We start from the raw sequence: 20359 nt of genomic DNA, 5'->3' as shown, positions 1-20359 counted from the left end.
TGGCTGGAGTAGCTTAACTAATATTAGACAATCTAGACTTTAGGACAAATTACTACAAGAGACGGACAGGCATTGTATAATGATACAAATGTCAATCTGTTAATAAAATATAACCATTATATGGCGCACCTGACTGACTCCGTCAGTAGAACATGTGACTCTTGATCTCTGGATCATGAGTTTGAGCCCCATGTTTGGTGTAGAGATTACTTTAAAAAAAAAAAAAAGGAAGATATAATCATTGTAAATACATATACACCTAATAATAAAGGCACAAAATATGTGAAGCAAAAATGGACAGAATTGAAGGGGCCAGTAGGAATTTTAATGATAATACTTGAAGACTTTAATACCCACTTTCAATAATGTATATAATATACAGATGAAAGGTAAACAAGGATATAGAAGATTTTCACAATACTATATACCAGATAGACTTATCATATATAAAGCACTTTCCTACACAACAGCAGAACATACATTTTACTATAGTGCATGTGGAACAATCTCTAGAATAGACCATATGTTACAGCCTAAAGCAAATCTCAATAAAATTTAAGAGATCGGAATAATACAAAATACCATTTTTGACCACAACAGAATGAAGCTCTAAGTCAGAAGAAAAATTGGAAAATTCACAAATATGTGGATATTAAAACAATACATTAAAAAAAGCAATGGATCAAAAGAGAAATTAGAAAATACCTTCAAGAGGAATGAAAATGAAACCCACCCAAATAAAACTGTTGGAATGCACTAAAAGTAGTGCTTAGAGGTAAATTTATAGCTTTAAAGGCCTAGATTTAAAATGAAGAAAAATCTCAAATAAATAACCAGATCTTCATCTGTGGATCCTCCCACCTGACTCACAGGCACTACCAGCACATTGTACACGTTATTCACACCTCCACCCTGTCGCCTGCTTCCGGTACATATTCCCAGTGGTAGTGAGAATGAGTATTGGTAGATGACTACTGTAGAAAGCCAGTCAGACTCTCTGGAGGAGGGAGAGACCACAAACTTGAGCTTTAGTGCCACCCTTGGAAAAGCAGAAGGGATGCTGTCAGCACTTGACCTGGTATGTTCCAGGATCAAGAGAAGTCCTACAAGCTTAAGAATTCTGCCACAAGAGGAAGCAAGAAGCAAGGAGCAGGTGTACCCATAGAAGGTCTAAGAAAACCTCAGAATCCCTACCAAGGCTGATGGAAGATACTTCTCTCCCAAAGGCAGTTAATGAAGAGGAGTGGAGGAAGTGACTGCTACTTCAGATGTGAAGACAGCAATGCAACATTTCAAGAAGCATGAAAGACCAAGGAAATATGACACCATTAAAAGACCATAATAATTTTCCAGTAATGAATCCCAAAGACTTGAAGATCTGTGATATACCCAATAAAGACTTCAAAATAGCTATTTTGGGAAGCTTAGTGAGCTACAAGAAATACAGAAAGACAGTTCAACTGAATCAGGACAACAGTACAATAAAAAAAAGAAAGAGAAATCTAACAAAGAGAAATCTTAGGGAAGAGCCAAACAAAAATTCTGGAGCTGAAGAATACAGTGAATGAAAAGAAAAACACAGCGGAGAACATCAACATCAGAGTGGATCAAGCAGAAGAAAGGAGAATGAGAAACAAGTGAAGAAAGCCAGTATGACCTGTGGGATAGCATCAAAAGAAACAATTTGCAAATTATTAGAGCTCCAGAAGGAGAAGAGCAGGAGAAGGGAGTAGAAAAGTTATTTAAAGAAGTAAGAACTGAATTTGGGGAGAGGTTTGGCTGTCTATTTTGGGCAAGCTCACAGGTCACCAAACTAACTGAGAGAGTCTTCACCAAATTAGAAAGCAAGAAGTACAGTTGTCTTTGTTTATAGATGATATGCTCTAATATACAGAAAATCCTAAAGACCACCAAAAAACTGTTAGAGCTAGTCAATGAATTCAGTAATGTTGCTGGCTACAAAATTAGCATACAGCAGTCACTTACGTTTCTAACACTTAACAATGGAATATCTGAAAAGGAAAGAAAATAGCCCCGGGACGCCTGGGTGGCTCAGTCAGTTAGATATCTGACTCTTGATTTTAGCTCAGGTCATGATCTCAGGGTTGTGAGATCAAGCTCCGCATTGGGCTTTGCACTCAGCCCAGAGTCTGCCTGAGAATCTCTCCCTTTCTCCCTCTCCCAACACACACACTCTCTCTCTAATGAATAAATCTTTAAAAAAAAAAAGAAAAGAAAAAGAAATAGGTGGCTCAGACATCTGCCTTTAGCTTGGATCCTGATCTCCAGGTCCTGGGATTGAGGCCTGTGTCAGGCTTCCCGCTCAGCAGGGAGTCTGCTTCTCTCTCTCTCTCTCTCACACACACTCTGCCCCTCCCTCTACTTTGTGCTGCTCTCTCTCTCTCCAATGAATAAATTTTTTAAAAATCTTAAAAAAAACAAAAGCAAACAGCCCTATTCACCAGTAGCATCAAAAAACAAAAAACTTGGGAATAAATTTAACCAAGAAGGTGAAATATCTGTACATCGAAAACTGTAAGACATTGGTGGAAGAAACTGAAGACACGAATAAATGGAGAGCTATCCCTGTTTATGGATCAAAGGAATTAATAATAAAAACTCTATACCAACCAAACCACCTATATCAATATTCCGATGACCTTTTTCATAGAAGTAGCAGAAACAACCCTAAAATTTGTAGCCTTTGTTCTTGAGAAAGAATAAAGTTGAAGGTATCACACTTCCTGACTTCAGACTGCATTACAAAGCTATATTAATCAAAACAGTGTGTTACTGCCATAAAAAATAGTCCAAAGAAATAGAAGCGAGAGCCCTGAAATAAACCAGTGCATGTATGGTCAGCTAATGTTAGACAGGGGAGCCAAAAATAGTCAGAGGAGAAAGGACAGTCTCTTCAACAAATGGTAGTGGGAAACCTGCATAATCACATGCAGAAGAATGAAATGGATGACTATTTTTACACCACTCACAAGAACTAATTTGTAATAGATTAAAGACTTAAACATGAGACCTGAAAGTGTAAAACTCCTAGAAGAAAATATAGAAGAATTATTTGATATTGGTCTTGGCAATAATTTTTTTGGATATGACACCAAAACCACAAGCAATAAAAGCAAAAAGGGAAATAAGTGGGGCTACTTCAAGCTAAAAGTCTTCTTTACGGCAAAAGAAACAGTCAGCAGAATGAAAAGGCAACCTGAGGGATGGGAAAAAATATTTATCAATCATCTGTCAGATAAGGAGTTAATATCCAAAGTATTTAAGGAACTCATACAATTCAATAGCATGTCGCACACACCTGCACACACACACACATACACATACACACACCCCAACAACAACAGTAACAAAACCCCCCAAACAACCCAAATGAAAAATCAGCAGAGGAACTAAACAGGCATTTTTTTCTTTTTTCTGTTTTTTTTTTTTTTTTTTAAGATTATTTATTTATTTATTTATTTATTTGACAGAGAGAAATCACAAGTAGATGGAGAGGCAGGCAGAGAGAGAGAGGGAAGCAGGCTCCCCGCTGAGCAGAGAGCCCGATGCGGGACTCGATCCCAGGACCCTGAGACCATGACCTGAGCCAAAGGCAGTGGCTCAACCCACTGAGCCACCCAGGCGCTCCAACAGACATTTTTTTCAAAGACATATACATATGGCCAGCAGGGGTGTGCCTGGGTGGCTCAGTTGGTTAGTGTCTGCCTTTAGCTCAGGTCATGATCCCAGGGTCCTAGGATAGAGCCCTGCATCAGGCTCCCTGCTCAGAAGGGAGCCTGGTTCTCCCTCTCCCTTTGCCACTCCTGCTTTTGCTCTCCTGTTCTCTGTTTCTCTCTCAAATAAATAAAATCTTAAAAAAAAAATAAATGGCCATCAGATACTTGAAAAGATGTTCAGTATCACTATTCATCAGGGAAATGCAAATCAAAACCGCAGTGAGCTATTACCTCACACCTGTCAGAAAGGCTATTATCCTCAAGAGAATAAGAGATGAGTGTTGGTGAGGATGTGGAGAAAAGGGAAGCCTTGTGCACTGCTGGTGGGAATGCAAACTGGTACAGCTAGTGTGGAAACAGTTTGGAGTTTCCTCAAAAAATGAAAACAGAGCTACCCTATGATCCAGTAATCCCACTTCTGGATATACATCCAAAGGAATGAAATGAGGATCTCCAAGAGGTATATGCACTCCCATGTTAATTGCAACATTATGCACAATAGCTAAGCTATGGAAACTCTCGAAGTGTCCATCCATGGATGAATAGATAAAGAAAATGTGGTATCTGTATATACACGCACACACACACATACACACAGTGGAATATTATTCAGCTATGAGAAAGAAGGAAATCCTGCCATTTGCAACAACATGGGTGGACTTTGGGGACAATATGCTAAGTAAAATAAGAGAGAAAGATGCTGCCTCTATGATATCACTTATATGTGGAATCTTAAAAAAGTCAAATCATAAAAACAGAAGGTAGAAACATGGTTGTCAGAGAATAGAGGAAATGGGGAAATGTTGGTCAAGGGTACATTTCCATTGTGAGTTCTGGGCATCATATGTGCAACATGGTAATTAGAGTTAACAATACTGTGTTATACTTGAAAGTTGCCTTCAAGTATACTTGGAAGTTAAATGATCTCACCACAAAAATATGGTAATTATGTGAGGTGATGGAGATGTTAACTCTACTATGGTAATCATCTCACAATATATAAGTGTATCAAATCAACCCGTTGTACACTTTACATGTATACAATATTATATGTCAATGATATCTCATAAAGCTGGAAAAAAGAAAAAGCATCTAGATTACAGAGGGAGAAGTAAAATTATCTCAGTTCACAGATGATATGATATTATTCCTAGGAAATCCTAAAAAATATTAGAATTTTGGAAAAACTATTAACACTAATAAATTTAACCAGTTGCAGGGTAGAAGATCACCACATAAAAATCAGTTGCATTTCTATACTATTAGCAATGAACAATCTGAAAATGTAATTAGGAAAGCAATTCCGTTTACAATAGCATCAAAAAGAATAAAATAGTCATGAGTAAATTTAACCAAGGAGGTACAAGGCTTATAAAGTGAAAACTACAAAACATTGTTGAAATAGTTGAAGAAGACTTAAATGAAGGGAAAGACCTTCTATGTTCATGGATTAGAAGATTTAACATTGTTAAGATGGCAATATCCCCCAACTTGTTTTATAGATTCATTGTAATACCTATTAAAATTACAGTCTCGGGGCGCCTGGGTGGCTCAGTGGGTTAAGCCGCTGCCTTCGGCTCAGGTCATGATCTCAGGGTCCTGGGATCGAGTCCCGCATCGGGCTCTCTGCTCAGCAGGGAGCCTGCTTCCTCCTCTCTCTCTCTCTCTCTGCCTGCCTCTCTGCCTACTTGTGATCTCTCTCTGTCAAATAAATAAAATAAAATATTAAAAATAAAATAAAATAAAATTACAGTCTCCTCTTTTGCAGCAACGAACAAGCTGAAAATTCACATAAGGAATTGCAGAGGATCCCAAACAGCCAAAACAATCTTGAAAAAGATCAAGGGCAGAGGACTCACACTGCCTGATTTCAGAATTTATGGCATACTACAGTAATTAAGAGGGTGGTACTGAAATAAGGGTAGATATATCAATCAGCGGAACAGAATTGGGAGTCCAGAAATAAACCCATATGTCAGCTGATTTTCCGTAAGGGTACCAAGACTGTTCTATGGGGGGAAGAATAGTCTTCATTTAGGTGCTGGGACCACAACCAGATAGCCACATGCTAAATAAGGAATGAAGTTGGACCCTAGCCTCACGCCAAATACAAGAGAGAAGTCAGATTGCATCAGATACCTAAATGTAAGGACAGAAACTATGAAACTCTCAGAAGGAAATGCTTGAAGAGTTTAGCTGTACAATTACTGCTCTCTTACAGCACTTCTGTGACATATATGGTGGACTTAACTGACTGGCTGCTCCCGTGGGTCAAGATTCTCTCTCCTCAGTCTGTCTCTCTTGCTTTGCACAGAGCTGTTGCTCAGTAAAGTCGGCTGACCAGGCAAATGGGAGAGACAATGGCAGTGTCAGCCATACCGAGGTTTACCAAATAGATTTTAACTTGTCAGAAACTATGTTGGGTGTCCTTGTTGTGTGCTCAACTCTGCAACTACAGGTTTCCTCTCTGGGCCTTTTCTTTCACCAGAATGGAGTTTAGGGGGCATATGAAGAGGTTCTCCCCAGATAGGTGGCTGTGATTTGTACATGATAATTTGGGCATGTAGCCAAGAGTCTTCAAATTTGACTGCTACTGCTGAAAATACGGATACATGGCCTGTTTTAAAAATCATATTAATCTAATTTTTATTTATTTATTTTAAAGATTTTATTTATTTATTTGTCAGAGAAAGAGGTTGAGAGAGAGAGAGAGCACAAGCAGCGGGAGCAGCAGGTGGAGGGAGAAGCAGGCTCCCCGCTGGGCAGGGAGCCCGATGCGGGTCTCGATCTTAGGACCCTGGGATCATGACCTGAGCCTAAGGCAGATGCTTAACCAACTGAGCCACCCAGGAGCCCCTAAGCTAATTTTAAATTATGGAATATTTGGACCTTAAAGTATGGGTCCAGCCTCAGTTTGAGCACCTGTAATGATATGGAGCTCAGTATCTCCCAAGGCAGCTATTGGTGAACCGTTCCAATAAAAGTTACACTGTTCTTTCTTATGCTGGTCAGAAAATCCTTTTTCTCTAAATGTCTACTGTAACTCCAGTGGAATGATGTCAAACAAGTCACATATTTGAAATAGTAATGCATTCTCTTTCAGCCCTATGTTGATTCCACCTGACCCAAAGTCTATGTTGTTCATCCAGCATTGTAATCTGTCATCTACTTAACTTCCAGGCAGCTTACACCACTGACGGTTTCTGTGAGTGGTGGGAATGCAAAAGAATTTCAATACTGTTCTAGGTAAAATATGAACCAAGCTGATTTTTAAGCAGCTGCCTTTGTAGGGTGATGTTGAAGTTTACTCCCTGTTCCAAAACACATTTCCCACTAGACAGTATGATGCTCACATTATTTGCTTAGGTTCAGTGTTGAATTTTCTTGACAAAGTTTAGACATATGCAGGTTGGCCACCATATTTTCTTATTGATAACGTGGCCTAGATGAGTATAGCAGATGGAACCATATAGCAAGGTGATGAGACAGAAGATGAGAGGTTTTTGAAGGGGAGGAACAGCACAGAAATGCTAGAATAGAAGCCACTGAGAGCAGGTAGGACAGGCCTTTGCTAGAGATATGGGGAGAGGAGAGACACCTGGAAATGTACCTTATTTCCTCCTTTGTAAGTTTTCTGAGCTAATCCTAGCATACTGAAACTTTAAAAAAGTAAATCTTTTGCTACAAAAGAGTAGCTATGATGATGTAGTTCATTCTAAAGCTAAATAAAATCATTCAAGGAAATAATTCTGCTTGGGATCATCCGCATCCACCTTGACTTCTGGCAAATTCTTATTGATCCTTCAAAATACATGTGCCACAGGGAGGCTTTTCCAGCCCTGCTCTCACTCCATCCCAGGTACTTCATGACTCTTTCATGCCATTCTGTCTCCTAGACATACTTTTATTGTTGTACCATTTCACTGTAGTATACTGAATTATTTATTTGTCTGCCCCACTGGACTCTGATTCTGTGAAGACCTTAAACTATGTCATTTTTCTCAGTATTCCCAGCGCCCACATGGTGCTTCTCAGGGACTGGCATACAGGAAGTGTGTGATAAATGCTTGTTGCATAGAGTTGCAGCACAGGTAAAGTAACAGCTGGACACATTGGTGGTAAAAGCATTATTCTCACAGGCCGTATATGAGGCACAGATTGGAGGGTAGGGAAAAAAGGTGAATAATAAGATAATCCTGACTTAAAAAAAAAATTCCTACAGTCCCCCCTTCTCAGCAGGGTAGGTAACAGTTATCTGCATATAATTCTTACACAGTAAGATTAATGTTACCATACGGGTACTGTGGGGTTGGATTGGGTTATAATGTTGCGTGACTACGACCAGAAAACCATGTGTCCTTGGAATGCCTTAAATCACCAGGATTTAGGCCTTCAGAAGCTCAAAGGTAAAGAGTTAAGGAAGAGACTGCATTTAATTTTGACTCCTTTTTAAAAGTTTAGTGCACTGCTGTGTATTTTGTAAGTACTTAAATATTTGTTTTGTGGCTAACAGATTGCTTGAGGAGACGTTTGGGCCTAAAAAAATTTGTTGTTTGTATTGGTGGTTTTAACACTGGATCCACCCTATTAAAGAAGGCAGAGTATCCCTACATCTCTCTAAGCAGGAGCAGAACAGCCTGGAACAGCCTTTTAGCATTTAAGCCGGGTCTAGTTTGGAAACAAAGGCTTAAACCAAAAGTACTTTTGACAGGATTTGTTCTTAGAGCATGTTTGTTAGTAAACTAACTGATTTCCTGTTGTAGCTCCCCAAGGGAATGTCTTTCTTGGCACTTGGCTTTGAAAGCGCAGAAGAGATTGTCATTCTTTTTCCTTAGTTAGCATATGGGCTCCTTTTGACTGTCTTGTGTTTATTTATTTAGGAACTTAAATTCCAAGGTGGAAAGGAGTCAGAGCTGCAGTGACACTGCTCAAGACAGAGCAAAGAGCCGACTACGAGCAGCCCCAACCAGCAAAACCAAGGTACACCGCAGACACGGGCTTCTGGAGTTCTCCACTCCCATCTGGTGGCTTCCTGCACGTGGCCACAGAAGACACTATTCCAGATGAGCAGAGGCACAGTGGGTCCCAGGCATACTGATTATGTTGAAGAAGTTTGCAAATAAATGTGAAGGACGAGAGTTTGAATTAGTAGCCAGATGGGTGGAATTGAAGGCCAGTAGAAGAATTTTTTGAAAGTTCTGGTTGAGTTTTTTTCCCCATAGGTTTTCTTTTCTTTCCTTCTCTTACCCCTTTTTTCTTTCTTTTAAACTTAAATTCAATGAATTAATGTGTAGTGTATTACTAGTTTCAGAAGTAGAGTTCAGTGATTTATCAGTCTTATTCCCTGTAGGTTTCCAATTTTATTAATTGTTTCAGTTGTGTAGGAATTTCTGCAAATGGTGTGTGTTCTGGTTAGGGATTTTCCCCTTTCTTACTCTCCTGTCACCCTTTATCCCTTTTCTTAGCCTTCCCCTGCTGTCCTCCTTCTGCCATCATGAAGGAACTGTGAAGAGAAACAATATGTCTATATGCATGTCTATAAGATCTTTTTAACCTCTTTTAGGTCACAGCTATGGTCCCAGGCTCCAACCCTATCATTGGCGTCCTCCTGTCCACTCAGAACAAACGCTGCCTCTCCGCCCCCGACTTAACGGTGGAAAAACGTCTCCCCTTCAGTTCCCTCTCATCCTTGGCTTCTCTGCATAAGCCAGAGCGCTCCATCAGTCCTGAGAGCAACGATAGCATCTCTGAGGAGCTAAACCATTTCAAGCCCATTGTCTGCTCACCCTGTACGCCTCCCAAGAGACTCCCCGATGGCCGGGTGCTCAGTCCCCTCATCATCAAATCAACACCCCGCAACCTCAACAGAAGCCTGCAGAAGCAGACTTCTTATGAGGCTAGCCCAAGGATCCTCAAAAAGTGGGAACAGATCTTTCAGGAGCGGCAGATCAAAAAGACCCTTTCAAAAGCCACCCTCACATCCCTGGCTCCAGAAACAGGGGAAGACTTAGTAGTGTCCGAAGTTACCCATTCTAGCAAGGAAAAGCCACCTCTGACTTTCCAGACCAGACTGGCGGGTGGGCAGGCCCTCTCTGCGTGTGCCGGACCCACCCCCACTGGCTTCGATTCTTTCCCCTCCATGAGCCAAACAAAAGTGGAAGCCGGCAGCGAGAGTAAAAGGAGCCCCGAGGTTGCATCCGAAACCCGCTGCTCTTCAGAACCGCGTGTGGGCGCCAGTGGGACTTCCTCAGAGAGAGAGCAGGAGGAAGGGCCAGGGCCCACCCCAGAGGCCAAGATAGACACCACCTGTCAGAGCACAACCGTGAAAAACCCGGTGGTTCATTCCGCGCTACCCAAAAATAGCGTTCTGGGGGCGGTCCTCAAAACAAAGAAGCAGCTGAAGACCGCGAATCATTTTGACCTGCCCAATGGTGTGCTGGCAGACAACCTCGGCGAGGAGCCCCTTCCTTCCTTGCGCCGGGGCCGGAAAAGACACTGTAAGACCAAGCACTTGGAACAGAATGGCTCCCTGAAGAAACTGCGGCCAAGCGGCGGGGAGGCAGGCCCAGCCCTGCGGGAGATGGAACAGAAGCTGCGGCAGGAGGAGGAGGACCGGCGGCTCGCCCTGCAGCTGCAACGCATATTCGACAGCGAGAGGCGGACTGTGAGCCGGCGGAAAGGGAGCGTGGATCAGTATCTCCTGAGGTCCAGCCACGTGGCCGGGGCCAAGTAGTGCCCCAGGAACATGTGACCTGTTTTCACGAGGTCTCTGGGCCTGATCATTTATCCCGAAGAGCTGAGTGTTCTCACTTTGGGTTTCTTTTCACGGCAAAACGCTGTCTGCTACGGTTTGCAGAGGTCCCAGGGCCTTTGTGGTCTCTGTCCAAGGATGCTGTGTCTCTGCCTCTTGGTGACGGAAGCCAGAAGCACGCCTCACCCCTAAGAGACCCCCAGCCCTGAGGGCTTCTGGGCCAGGTCTGGCAGCACCCACTTGGAACGAGATGCGGGAGCACAGGGGCCAGAGTTAGAGATGGTAGAGGAGGCAGGGGATACCTTCTGAAACGGACAGATCTCCTGACTTCTTTCAACAGGGTGTTATTTTAAATCAGCCTTGCAGATAAAAAGTTTCCTCCCTCTTAGAGAAGTGGAGCAGTGTCGCTGTTTGGCAGATCCCAAAAGATCATGTTCCCCCTTTTCCTTACCTGTGCTGCAAGTAAATACACCTAATGAAATCAGTTGAGTTTACCCTACTACAAAAGTTTACCTTCCCCGTGTAAAAACTAACATTGGATTAATGCTCTGTAGTTGACAGACCACATTCACAGTTATCATTCAGTCTGGTCTTCCTGGGAGCCTCACCTGTAAGTGGGATCAGTGGCATTTTCAAGGCTGGAACTGCAGGGCAGACGTTCAGATCCTGTCCTTCACTCAGTGGCATAGCCCAGCTGACTGCAGGGGCTCCCGTCAACAGATCCCAGAGATTTTTTCACACTAACACGTTTGATAGGTTGCCATAAGGGACAGCAACCCAGGGACCTGCCAGGGGAGCCTAGGGAAAGCTGACCGAGCATTTGAGTACTGATTGTGCAAGATCCACAGGCAGAGAATTGAGATCGATGGGAACTATAAAGTACTGTGCAGATATCCACCTTTCTCTGCCCGCCCGGCCCCCCACTTTATAGCTTTCTGTTTTCTGGGCGGGGGTGGGGGGATGGCGGGGGTGGAAGGGATTCCACCTTGTGAGACAAACTACAGTTGAACTTCATTACTACTCTCCACATGTCCAAGGGTTATCTGCAATGTTGATCTAAAATCCCCCCCAAATTTGCCCAGAAGTCAGGCAAGAGTGATGCTGAAACTCCATACTGTGGAAACAAGGTATCTGGCTGGATGCAGCTGGTAAATTCAGTCCCATGGACCTTTGGGGTTTACTTTCCTTAGGAGCTGACACCATGTGTCTTTTGCATCCCTGGTGGTGCTTGGTGCTTCTGCCCGTCTGGGCTCATTGAGAATAGGGATTAAGAGATGATTTTAGGGAATCTCAGATGGGCTGGCATTCCCTGTGCATGTATGAGCTGTTCCTATAAAGTCATGTGACTGGCAATTTAACGAAGGTTTTAGAGCTTCTGTATCCCAGTGTGCGTTGGTTGTCCCCCTTGAGTGGCTCCAGCAGGATACTGCACAGATTTCCAATGATGTTGCCATTGGCAAAAACATTTCTGGAACCGTCCTCAGCATCTAGAAACATCTAGAAACACAGACTCCTAAGATGTTAGAATTGGAAGGGACCTTAATGGTCACCTTTTCCACCCTCCTCTTACTAAGGCAGAAACTGAGATCCAGAATGGTGACTCCCCTGGTGACTAGGGATTTCCTGTATCACCTTCATTTGATTCCTCTCAGGAGATTTTTGCCCCCTCTTCTCAGGGCAGCTATGTGGTGACAGGAGGGAGAATTTTAAGTCTGAAACTAGTCAGAAGCTGTTTGAAGCCTCTAGAAGAGAAGGTTGGTCAGGAGTGTTCGGAGTTACAGACGAGGTCTAGCCATCAAGCAGTTGGAGCCATTTCCTCCTGCGGCTCATGAATAGTTTCCAGAGAGAAGTTGCAGAGATGATGTGAGCGTTTTGGTCATCATTGAGATATGTGGAACCTCCTTGGTGACTACTTAGGTGGGAGTGTCCCTCACTTGAATGTATGTGTTCTGTGTGTCTGTGTGCGTGCACACGTGCAGATGTGTGTTTAAAAAACATGCGTCCACCGCCTTTCTCTGTATGCGCACCACTTTGGTTCCAGGCCCTGCCAGCAACACAGGCCTCCACAGGCTGCTGGACGGTCGGTCCCCAGGATAGCAGAGCCGGTGCTGGTCTGCGGAGGAAGGGGGAGGTGACTCACTAAAGGACCTTAGAGAAAAAGCCTCAGTTCCTGCCATTTCCTAGAACTGCTCATTGGCCTGAGCGAACATCCCCTGGGGGGGCTCATCCACTCGGTGGTAGCAAAGACACTTCTTTTTCCACTTACCACCTTTTTTCTATGTCTTCAGTCATTTGAAAAACACGTTTCAGTTGGAACTGATTTTTGGTTCTGAAAAAAAAGATAAATATTTTTAATAGAAAAAGATATATATATTTTAAATATTTCCCCAAAGTCATACTTTTGTTTTAAGAAGTCACATAGCAGTAGCAAGGAATTTTAGGTTCAGGTGCTGAGTGCAAAGCTCACTCCTGTGAAGTGAGTATTCCAAATGCTAGATCCAGCTTCCTGACTTTCCCCCTTACACCTCCTGCTGTGTCCAGAGGGGGCCTGACAGTTGTCCAGACTTCAGGCTGAGCTGGAGTCCTTGCTGTGGAGGGAAAGCAGTTTAGGTTAAGGAGTGACAGGGCTTAACCTCTCATCTGCTCGGCTTTGGAGGAGGAAAAAACCACTAAGGTAGTATCTGTATTTTAAGATGCTTCCCCTACTTAACTAAAACCTGAACACTTTCTCCTTATGAAAAATGTCTGTGTCCTGTTGCTTGTTTGCTTGTTGACATGAATTATTTGTAGAAAGACAAGAAGGGAAAACAGAGTGATGAGGAGGGTTGGTGAGGGAGAACGAGAAAGACACTATTTCACAAACGAAACATGTCTCACGAATCATTGGAATCGGATTCATCATACAAATCTCCCATGTCCTACAAGCTCTGCTCCTTGTGTTTAGGCATTCTGTGTTGTTTGGTGTGGTTTGGTTTTTATTAAAAGGGAAGTTAGGAGAGGTTGGAGGATGAAGGTCATTCTGATGGGAAATCCAAGAAATGCGGTGCCCTGAGAAGGGGGCTCTCAACCCTTTCCCATAGAGTGGGGAAGACCGTGGGCAGCATATTCGTGACGTGTTGATTATAGCTACTGGAAGGAGTCATCTGGGCCTGTTGGATCTGTGTCAAACAGAGGATTAAGCATCCAGCCCTTGGACCCTTTCATATAATTGCCTCTTTTTAAAAGGTTAATTCGTCTTGGCTGAAGCGTCCCAGGAAAACCTTTTGTGAGTGGCTCCATTTCTTATTTTTTTAATTTAAGTTTTAGATTTTTGTTTGGAGGAAGAACTGGTGATGAATGCCTTCTGATTTTCTTGTTTTTTAGGGTTTTGTTTTTGTTTTTGCTCATTTTCCCTAAAAGAAAAATGCCCTTAAGAGATTAAAGCTGCTTAATTAATTGCTGTCTGAGTATAAAGTGACAAACTAAGATGGGAAGCTGCCACTGCGCTTGCCTGGTGAAGCTGATGACCAAAGGCTGTGCTGTTCGCCCTTTCTATTCCGTTTGACAGACATTCCTGAGTTTCGAACTTGTGCCAACCCTGTACTGGGTCGTGGAGATACAGAATGGAAAGGACAGTCCCTGCTCTTGAGCTCAGTCTCTAATGGAATGTATTTGAATGTCTAGGTGGCTGGAGTTTGTTCATGGTCATTGAAAGAGCACTTCTTCATAGTGACCATCTTGGATGGCCCCATTTAAGATGCTGTCCAGCATCCAGCAGGCTGCCTTGAACGTTTTAGACCTGCCCCCCAGCCCCTATCAATATTTCTGAATTTAATTGCAACATTGCTTTCCATTTCCTAAGTAATTTTACCAGAGGAGAATGAATTTTCTTCTCCAGTGACACAGGACAGTAATCTCTTTTGCACAAGTGCCAGGAAGTGAGGCAGGGCGGGGATCACTGACGGGGTCAGAGGAGGCCCACATCCCAACTCACCGACCTGCTCACCTCTTTCCCAACCAGACCTCTCACCACAGCTGGCAGCAACTTTGGATTCCTTTTCCTTTTTCCTGCCTGGCTTTTCATTGAGATGGAAAACCAGTGGGGAAGGAAGGAAAGAAAAATTGAAAGCTGGATTATAATCCTAAAATACTATGGCTGGAAAGGGCATGGAAGTCATTCAGATCAAACTTGCCCACCTGCTGCCCCTTTTCCCTAAGAAATAAGAAACATGAGGCCCACTGTGCTATGCCCTATTTTATATTTTAGTTTTCTAGGATCTAAGTAAATAGTCCGTTTAAATTACACACACACACACACACACACACACACACACAATTGACTAATGAGGAGGACACCCAAATGATATAGGAGGCTTTTTAATAGCTTTTGCTTCTAAAATTTTTCAGTTAGAATTAAAATATACCTATATCTCCTGAACACACACCCAGATAGAGAAAACCCCACGATGTGACTAATGTGAATATGGAATCTTGGGAAGTTATATATTTTGATTGGACTAGTCATCATTTTAACCAAGGGTTAAAACCCAGCCAGCCCTTTATTTTTCTTTGAAAAATCAAGAATTCCTTAGGAACTTACCTTCCTCAACGAGCCTTTTCCCGGTCAACCCATAGAGTGGTCTTTTGGCCTGTTTTTTAGAAGCAAGCATAGTTGCTAATAAATTCTTGTGAATCAGTGACAAAGCAGGTATGGCGGGGGGGGTCAGGATTCTAGGGAAAGCTGTTGCTGAATAGCTTTTCCACCAAAGATACAGAAGATGCATCTGTACACATGATTGTTATCCACTGTAATTTTCAGAAAAAGATTGTTCTACAGAGAAAAGAGACATAAGCAGAGGTCATGATCAGCTTAGAGATTGGTTAAATTGAAGAAAAAAAAAAAAGTGCCAAGACTGAATGTGCACATTGTTCGATGTATTATCAGTATTTTTATTCTTCCTAAGAAAAATATTTACACACTTTGATTTGTGAGTAAATGCTTCCTTAATTCTTGTTAATAAGAGTGGCAGGCTTCCTCTCTATCCTTTCTGGGGTCTTCTATCAACTAGTTGGACAAAACCGAGTGAAGGCCAGGCTTATTCATTTTTTTTTTCTCATTTAATAAGTGGTAAAAACAGGCAATGCACTCCTCAAAGATGAAGCTGTTAGAGCTCAAGAGTAGCTTTTGGGTCCTGGGTCTGGAGGGCAGCAGTCAGAGTCTCCCTGGGTGGCCCTGTCCACCACCCAACTATGCCACCAGTGGGAGCAGGGCCCCTCTGTCAGTAGGTCTAGTCCTTCGCCTTAAATTCCTAAGGAGAGAATGGAGAACTACCCAGGGGAAAAAATTATCTTCAGTGCCACCTAATGGTTTTGTTTTTGTTGTTTCTCCCCATGTGCTGTTTTACTCTGTCTGTACACACACAGTTGTAGGGCCTTTCTTCTTCCCACCTAGGAACAGAAAATGGGATGTATAGTGGCTTCCAACCTGCTGTGTACATTAGAATTGGACACAGGGCCTGGACCCTTGTGGACTTATCACAAATAGCATCTTGACAAAGAAAGACTCAGAACAGGGCAGGCCCTGTCAAGGATGCTTCTGCCAACAAAGAAATGGCACAGAATCAAACAGGTTGATGTGGTTATTTAAACAGTACCGAAGTGCATACTTCAGTGTATGTTTGCTCAAGGAGAAGCCCACGTTGAGAACACAGTAAAGGAAACTCATGAAAGCGAATATTCTCTTTCTAGTCAAAAGTCTTAACCTCTCTAGAGCGCAATCACAGGCAAATCTGGGCTAAGCTTAGACTAGGTGTGTTTGATTTTTGGAGCTGTCTTTGCTCTGGGAGATGCCCCACTTTGGAACGCCTTGCTTTGGCATTCAGAATGATGGGAGAAATTAGGAGGCGAGATTGGGTTTCCATGGTGTGCTGTGTGTCTGAGGTCTAAGTTAAGAATGGTCTATTCAACCGTTCTTACTCCTAATGAAGGCACAAGAGTCTTGAGTAAAGAACAGATGTACAGGGCGAGACTGTCCTTGCATATTGGGGCTATTATACTCAGAATGTCTGATTTTTAAAATACCAGCTTTGGAAGCAATGCTCAGGAATTCATCAGAATCCCCTTGGTGTCCATTTCTCACCAAACAGAACAAATGTATTGCTGTCCCATCTAAACGTGTAAAACCAGTTTGAAGGACTAACGTAGGACATGCTGTATGTGGTGAAGCAGCACTTAAGGGACTTTTGAAATCTGGCCCAAGACTCTTCCAAAAGACAGTTTTTAAAATGACTTGCAAGAAATAAGGCAGCTGCTTGGGGGTATATGAACAGAATAGGATTGTCCCTTGGCCTCTAAAGTAACAGAAAGTGTTCTACACAGCTCACTCATGGATTCCCTGCTAGCCTGGTGTGGTGAAGGCGGGGGGGGGGGCCCTCATTTACAGATGGGAGGGAAACTCTGGCCCTGACATAGCTTGAAAGTTGGGTCCTCCAACTCCAAGCCGCCGATTTCTTTTCCTGTTGCCTGGACTGAGTCCATTCAGGGTTGGTCTCGGCTAACTCTAAGGTTGCATTGCTTTCTGGGTTGGATTTTCTGGACTGGGCCTGCCAAGGGGAGACAGACCAGAATCTTCCCTCTGCACCCACCCTAGGGGTGGGAGGTATCTTGCAGCAGCAAGCATCGTGAGACACAGTCTGCGTCTAAGTTCTCTGTTCCCTCTCCTGCGGCCACATCCAGCTCCCAAGGAGTTACTGGCATCTTGGATGAGTGGCTAGGAGAACAGGATGGCCCTACCTAGTTTTGGAGAATTAGTGGTGGGAGAAATTATTTCTTCTGGTTTGCCCTTGTTAGAGGGCTGTGGAAGGCTCGGAAGAGTGTGGCAGCAAGCTTCCCATCTGCTTATGGAGAAGGAAGGGGGTGCTGGGTGAAAGCAGCCCAGGGGGTCGAAGCTTCTAGTGCAGCTGTTCTGTGAGAGTAAGTAACTGCTGGCAGCAGGGAGGGCGGATGCCGCCCGAAAGGCTTCCCCAAATAGTTATGAATTCCTGCTCTTTTGACAATTTTAGTCAGAGGCTGACAATTCTAGTCAGATGTGGACCAATTCAGGTCTCTTCAAAAAATGACAAAACTCAGGAAAACAAGCAGATTTCACTGCTCGCTCAAGAGCCCTCGAAGTACATTTTTAATACCAGAAGGACCCACAGAGATTGCAAACCCCACTGTCACTGTAGGTAAGGTTAAATGACCTGCTACCGCCCCCTGACGGCGCACAGGAGAATGAGGCAGACACAGGTCAACTGGGAGAGAAGGGAGCAGCGACATAGACTTTTCTACCAGCGCCCCCGCTCCCACTCCCTTGCAGCTGATTTGTTTGTGCCTCATTCTTCTCCCGTGCGCAGTCAGGAGACGGCAACCTGCCCTTTATCCTACTGAAAGTAAGAGGGTTAATACGTGGAACCCTGGTGATGTGATTAAGTCCAGGTCACTCTGGAGACAGAAAAGAATGGACACAATTGGTAAACGATAATACGGCTTCCAGAGATGCAGCAATTTGCCTGCGTGGGAGCATACTTCAAACAGGCACTAGGAGAGGCAACCAACTTACTTACATGTATCCTATGTGGAATAACTGAGTCGAAGAGCGTTTAGCCCAGACCGGTGTAGCCTCTCCTGTATGTTCTCACATTGGCGAGGGCTCTGGCCTGGCTGGGCAGAGGGAACTGACACACTCCCGAGCCAGTAGCAGTGCTAGGTGTCCCGAGGGACTTAGGCAGACAGCTCAGCCCAGTAGCTAGAACTGTCTGGTAGCTTTACCAACAAAAGAAGGGACAGCCTTTGGAGGGAGTAAGTTCCCTGTGCAGGGGTGCAAGCCAGAGCTGAATGATCTGCTCCAGGGACTGCAGGAAGCTTCAGGTCTTGAGGCTGGGATAGGATGTTCCCAAGAGCCTTTCAGGCTGGAGAGCCTATGGTTGGTAAGTATTTCTGGCTGAAAGGAGCAATCCAGTTCTCTAGCACTGGAGCCCAGCACGGCTTGCAGGGTCATCCCTGGGGCGGCTTCTCCTTCCTAAGGCTATAGGGGAAGGGTGGTTTGGGGCCCCAGGAGATCCAAGTGGTGAGTCAGCAACACACCCTGCCTGCGAATGCCACTGTGGGGTGAGCCTGTACCACATCTATCCGTCCGGGTGCCTGTGTCACGGGTGGCTATGTGTGTGACTCCTAGGAACATAGATGAGTGTGTCTGCTATGACCACAGTTGGCTGTGGTCAGTCCCACTGGCTTCTCTAGATCCAGTTCTGTAGCAGGTGCGGACTCTTGGGAGACTCACAAAAATGGGGCAACCCCACAGGCTGCGTTGGCCGGAATCAGGTTACCTGTGAGCCCAGGCTGGACTTGCATAGCCCTAGGATCCGTTCCTGTGCCCCAGCGTTCACATATGGGACCGCAGCTGGTGTCCAGGATTAGAGGACCTTAGGAAACCATGCAAGCCTTCCCCTCGGCCTGTCCCAACTCTGGCCATGGCCATGGGCATCTGGTAAGGGAATTCCCGATGCTCTCTTCTCCCTCCTCTCCATTTGCCCTCATCAAGGGCAAAGCTGCCCAACAAAATAAAGCTGCTTTTCAGGGACCTGGTGACCTCAGTTTTGCCCCCTGCCCCCGCAGCATGTATGCTTTGTTGGCTGTGGATGGGTTAGTTCACTTCTCTGAGCTTTAGTCTGTGCTGCTTTTCTGTTCCATCAACCCACTTGTTTTCATGCCAAGCTCTGTTGGGCAGGTGTGACTCAGGCAGGTTTCCCGAAGGATATGCATAGCCGGGATCCTTCTCTAGCCTGGCAGCCAGGCCCAAACTAGAAGAAAACACACAGGCTACCTTGCTCTATATGCACCTACTCTTTATTGCTGCTTGGCCAGGTGCTGGGTCCTGCCCAGCCCGGGGAGGGGAGGTCCTGACCAGTTCCCCACTCTCTGTGGCCAGCAAGCAAGGCCAGGCCAAGATCTGAGGCCTGCACCTGGCACACCCAGCCCCAAGGTGTGGTCCGGGGCACAGAGCCCTGGGAGGGTGTCAGGCACAGGCCGGGGAGTGCGCATGGCCCCATGCGCAGCCCTTAGCCTTTCGAGTCGCTGGCCGTGGGCCCCTGGCAGAACTCATCCATGAACTCGAGGAAGCGGCCGAACCTAGGCTGGCTCTCGCTCAGTGCTGGGCGGCCCGGGGGTGGCGCTGCAGCCCTGAACACTGTACGCAGTGAGCAGCGCACCAGCTGCCTGTAGCGGGCCTGGAACTCCTTCAGCAGCCGCTTGGCCTCCAGGTATTGTTTCTGGTTCATCAGCCGCCGCTCAGTCTGCTGGCGCAGGACAGCTCCTGCAGGGAGAGAGGCCCGAGGGGCACCAAACTTGCTCTGGTTTCCCCCTAACCCAAAGCAGTGCGGTCTGCGTCCAGAGCGCTCCCCCCAACCCCTGAAAGTGGGATAGAGTGAAAGGAGGATGCAATGGGGACTGAGAATGGCCTCCCCAGCTCAGGGCAGTAAGAAGCCAGTGGTGTCCCCTCCTGATGCTACCTCAAGCCTTAGTTCTGGTCTGTAACGTGCTGTATGAGTCTAGGCAACACCCTGCCTCCCTCCAGGCAGGCCTCAGCTTCTCCGTCTGCACACCAGACAGGGCTGGGGCAGAAGCCCTGGGCCTCCTCCCAGCAGGTGAGCGAATGTCTCGATCTCTGGTTCTGGCTGCTGAGGATGGGGGTGGGGGGTGGGCAGAGCTGTACCTAGTGGAGCCTCTGTAATGTTCCGGGGATCCCGCATGCGAATGAGGAGGTCATCCAGCAGCTGGGCTCGAGTCTTCCGTGGCGGTGGAACAGGGATCCTCTGGGCCTGACACAAGGTAAGAGGAGCCAGTCACTGCAGGT

General features: G+C 45.0%; 2 protein-coding genes across 7 annotated transcripts in view; one reads left to right on the top strand and one right to left on the bottom strand.

The window, feature by feature from the left end:
• RNF169 (ring finger protein 169) overlaps positions 1-14790 on the top strand; it is an 83760-nt gene extending 68970 nt beyond the window's left edge. Inside the window, exons 5-6 of the mRNA XM_044258539.1 lie at positions 8618-8717; positions 9301-14790. Coding sequence (XP_044114474.1) covers positions 8618-8717; positions 9301-10470 — 1270 coding nt within the window. The 3' untranslated portion in view covers positions 10471-14790. The remainder of the gene's footprint in view (positions 1-8617; positions 8718-9300) is intronic.
• A 4545-nt stretch (positions 14791-19335) lies between these two features.
• Positions 19336-20359, bottom strand: part of XRRA1 (X-ray radiation resistance associated 1) — a 67327-nt gene continuing 66303 nt past the window's right edge. For all 6 annotated transcript variants that reach the window (XM_044258536.1, XM_044258534.1, XM_044258532.1 and 3 more), the window contains 2 exons: positions 20219-20324; positions 19336-19819 (listed from right to left, as the gene is read on the bottom strand). In XM_044258536.1, coding sequence (XP_044114471.1) covers positions 19566-19819; positions 20219-20324 — 360 coding nt within the window. In that variant the 3' untranslated portion in view covers positions 19336-19565. The remainder of the gene's footprint in view (positions 19820-20218; positions 20325-20359) is intronic.

Source organism: Neovison vison, chromosome 7 (assembly GCF_020171115.1).
Source record: "Neovison vison isolate M4711 chromosome 7, ASM_NN_V1, whole genome shotgun sequence".
Taxonomy (NCBI): domain Eukaryota; kingdom Metazoa; phylum Chordata; class Mammalia; order Carnivora; family Mustelidae; genus Neogale; species Neogale vison.
This window is presented reverse-complemented; position numbering and strand designations above follow the sequence as displayed.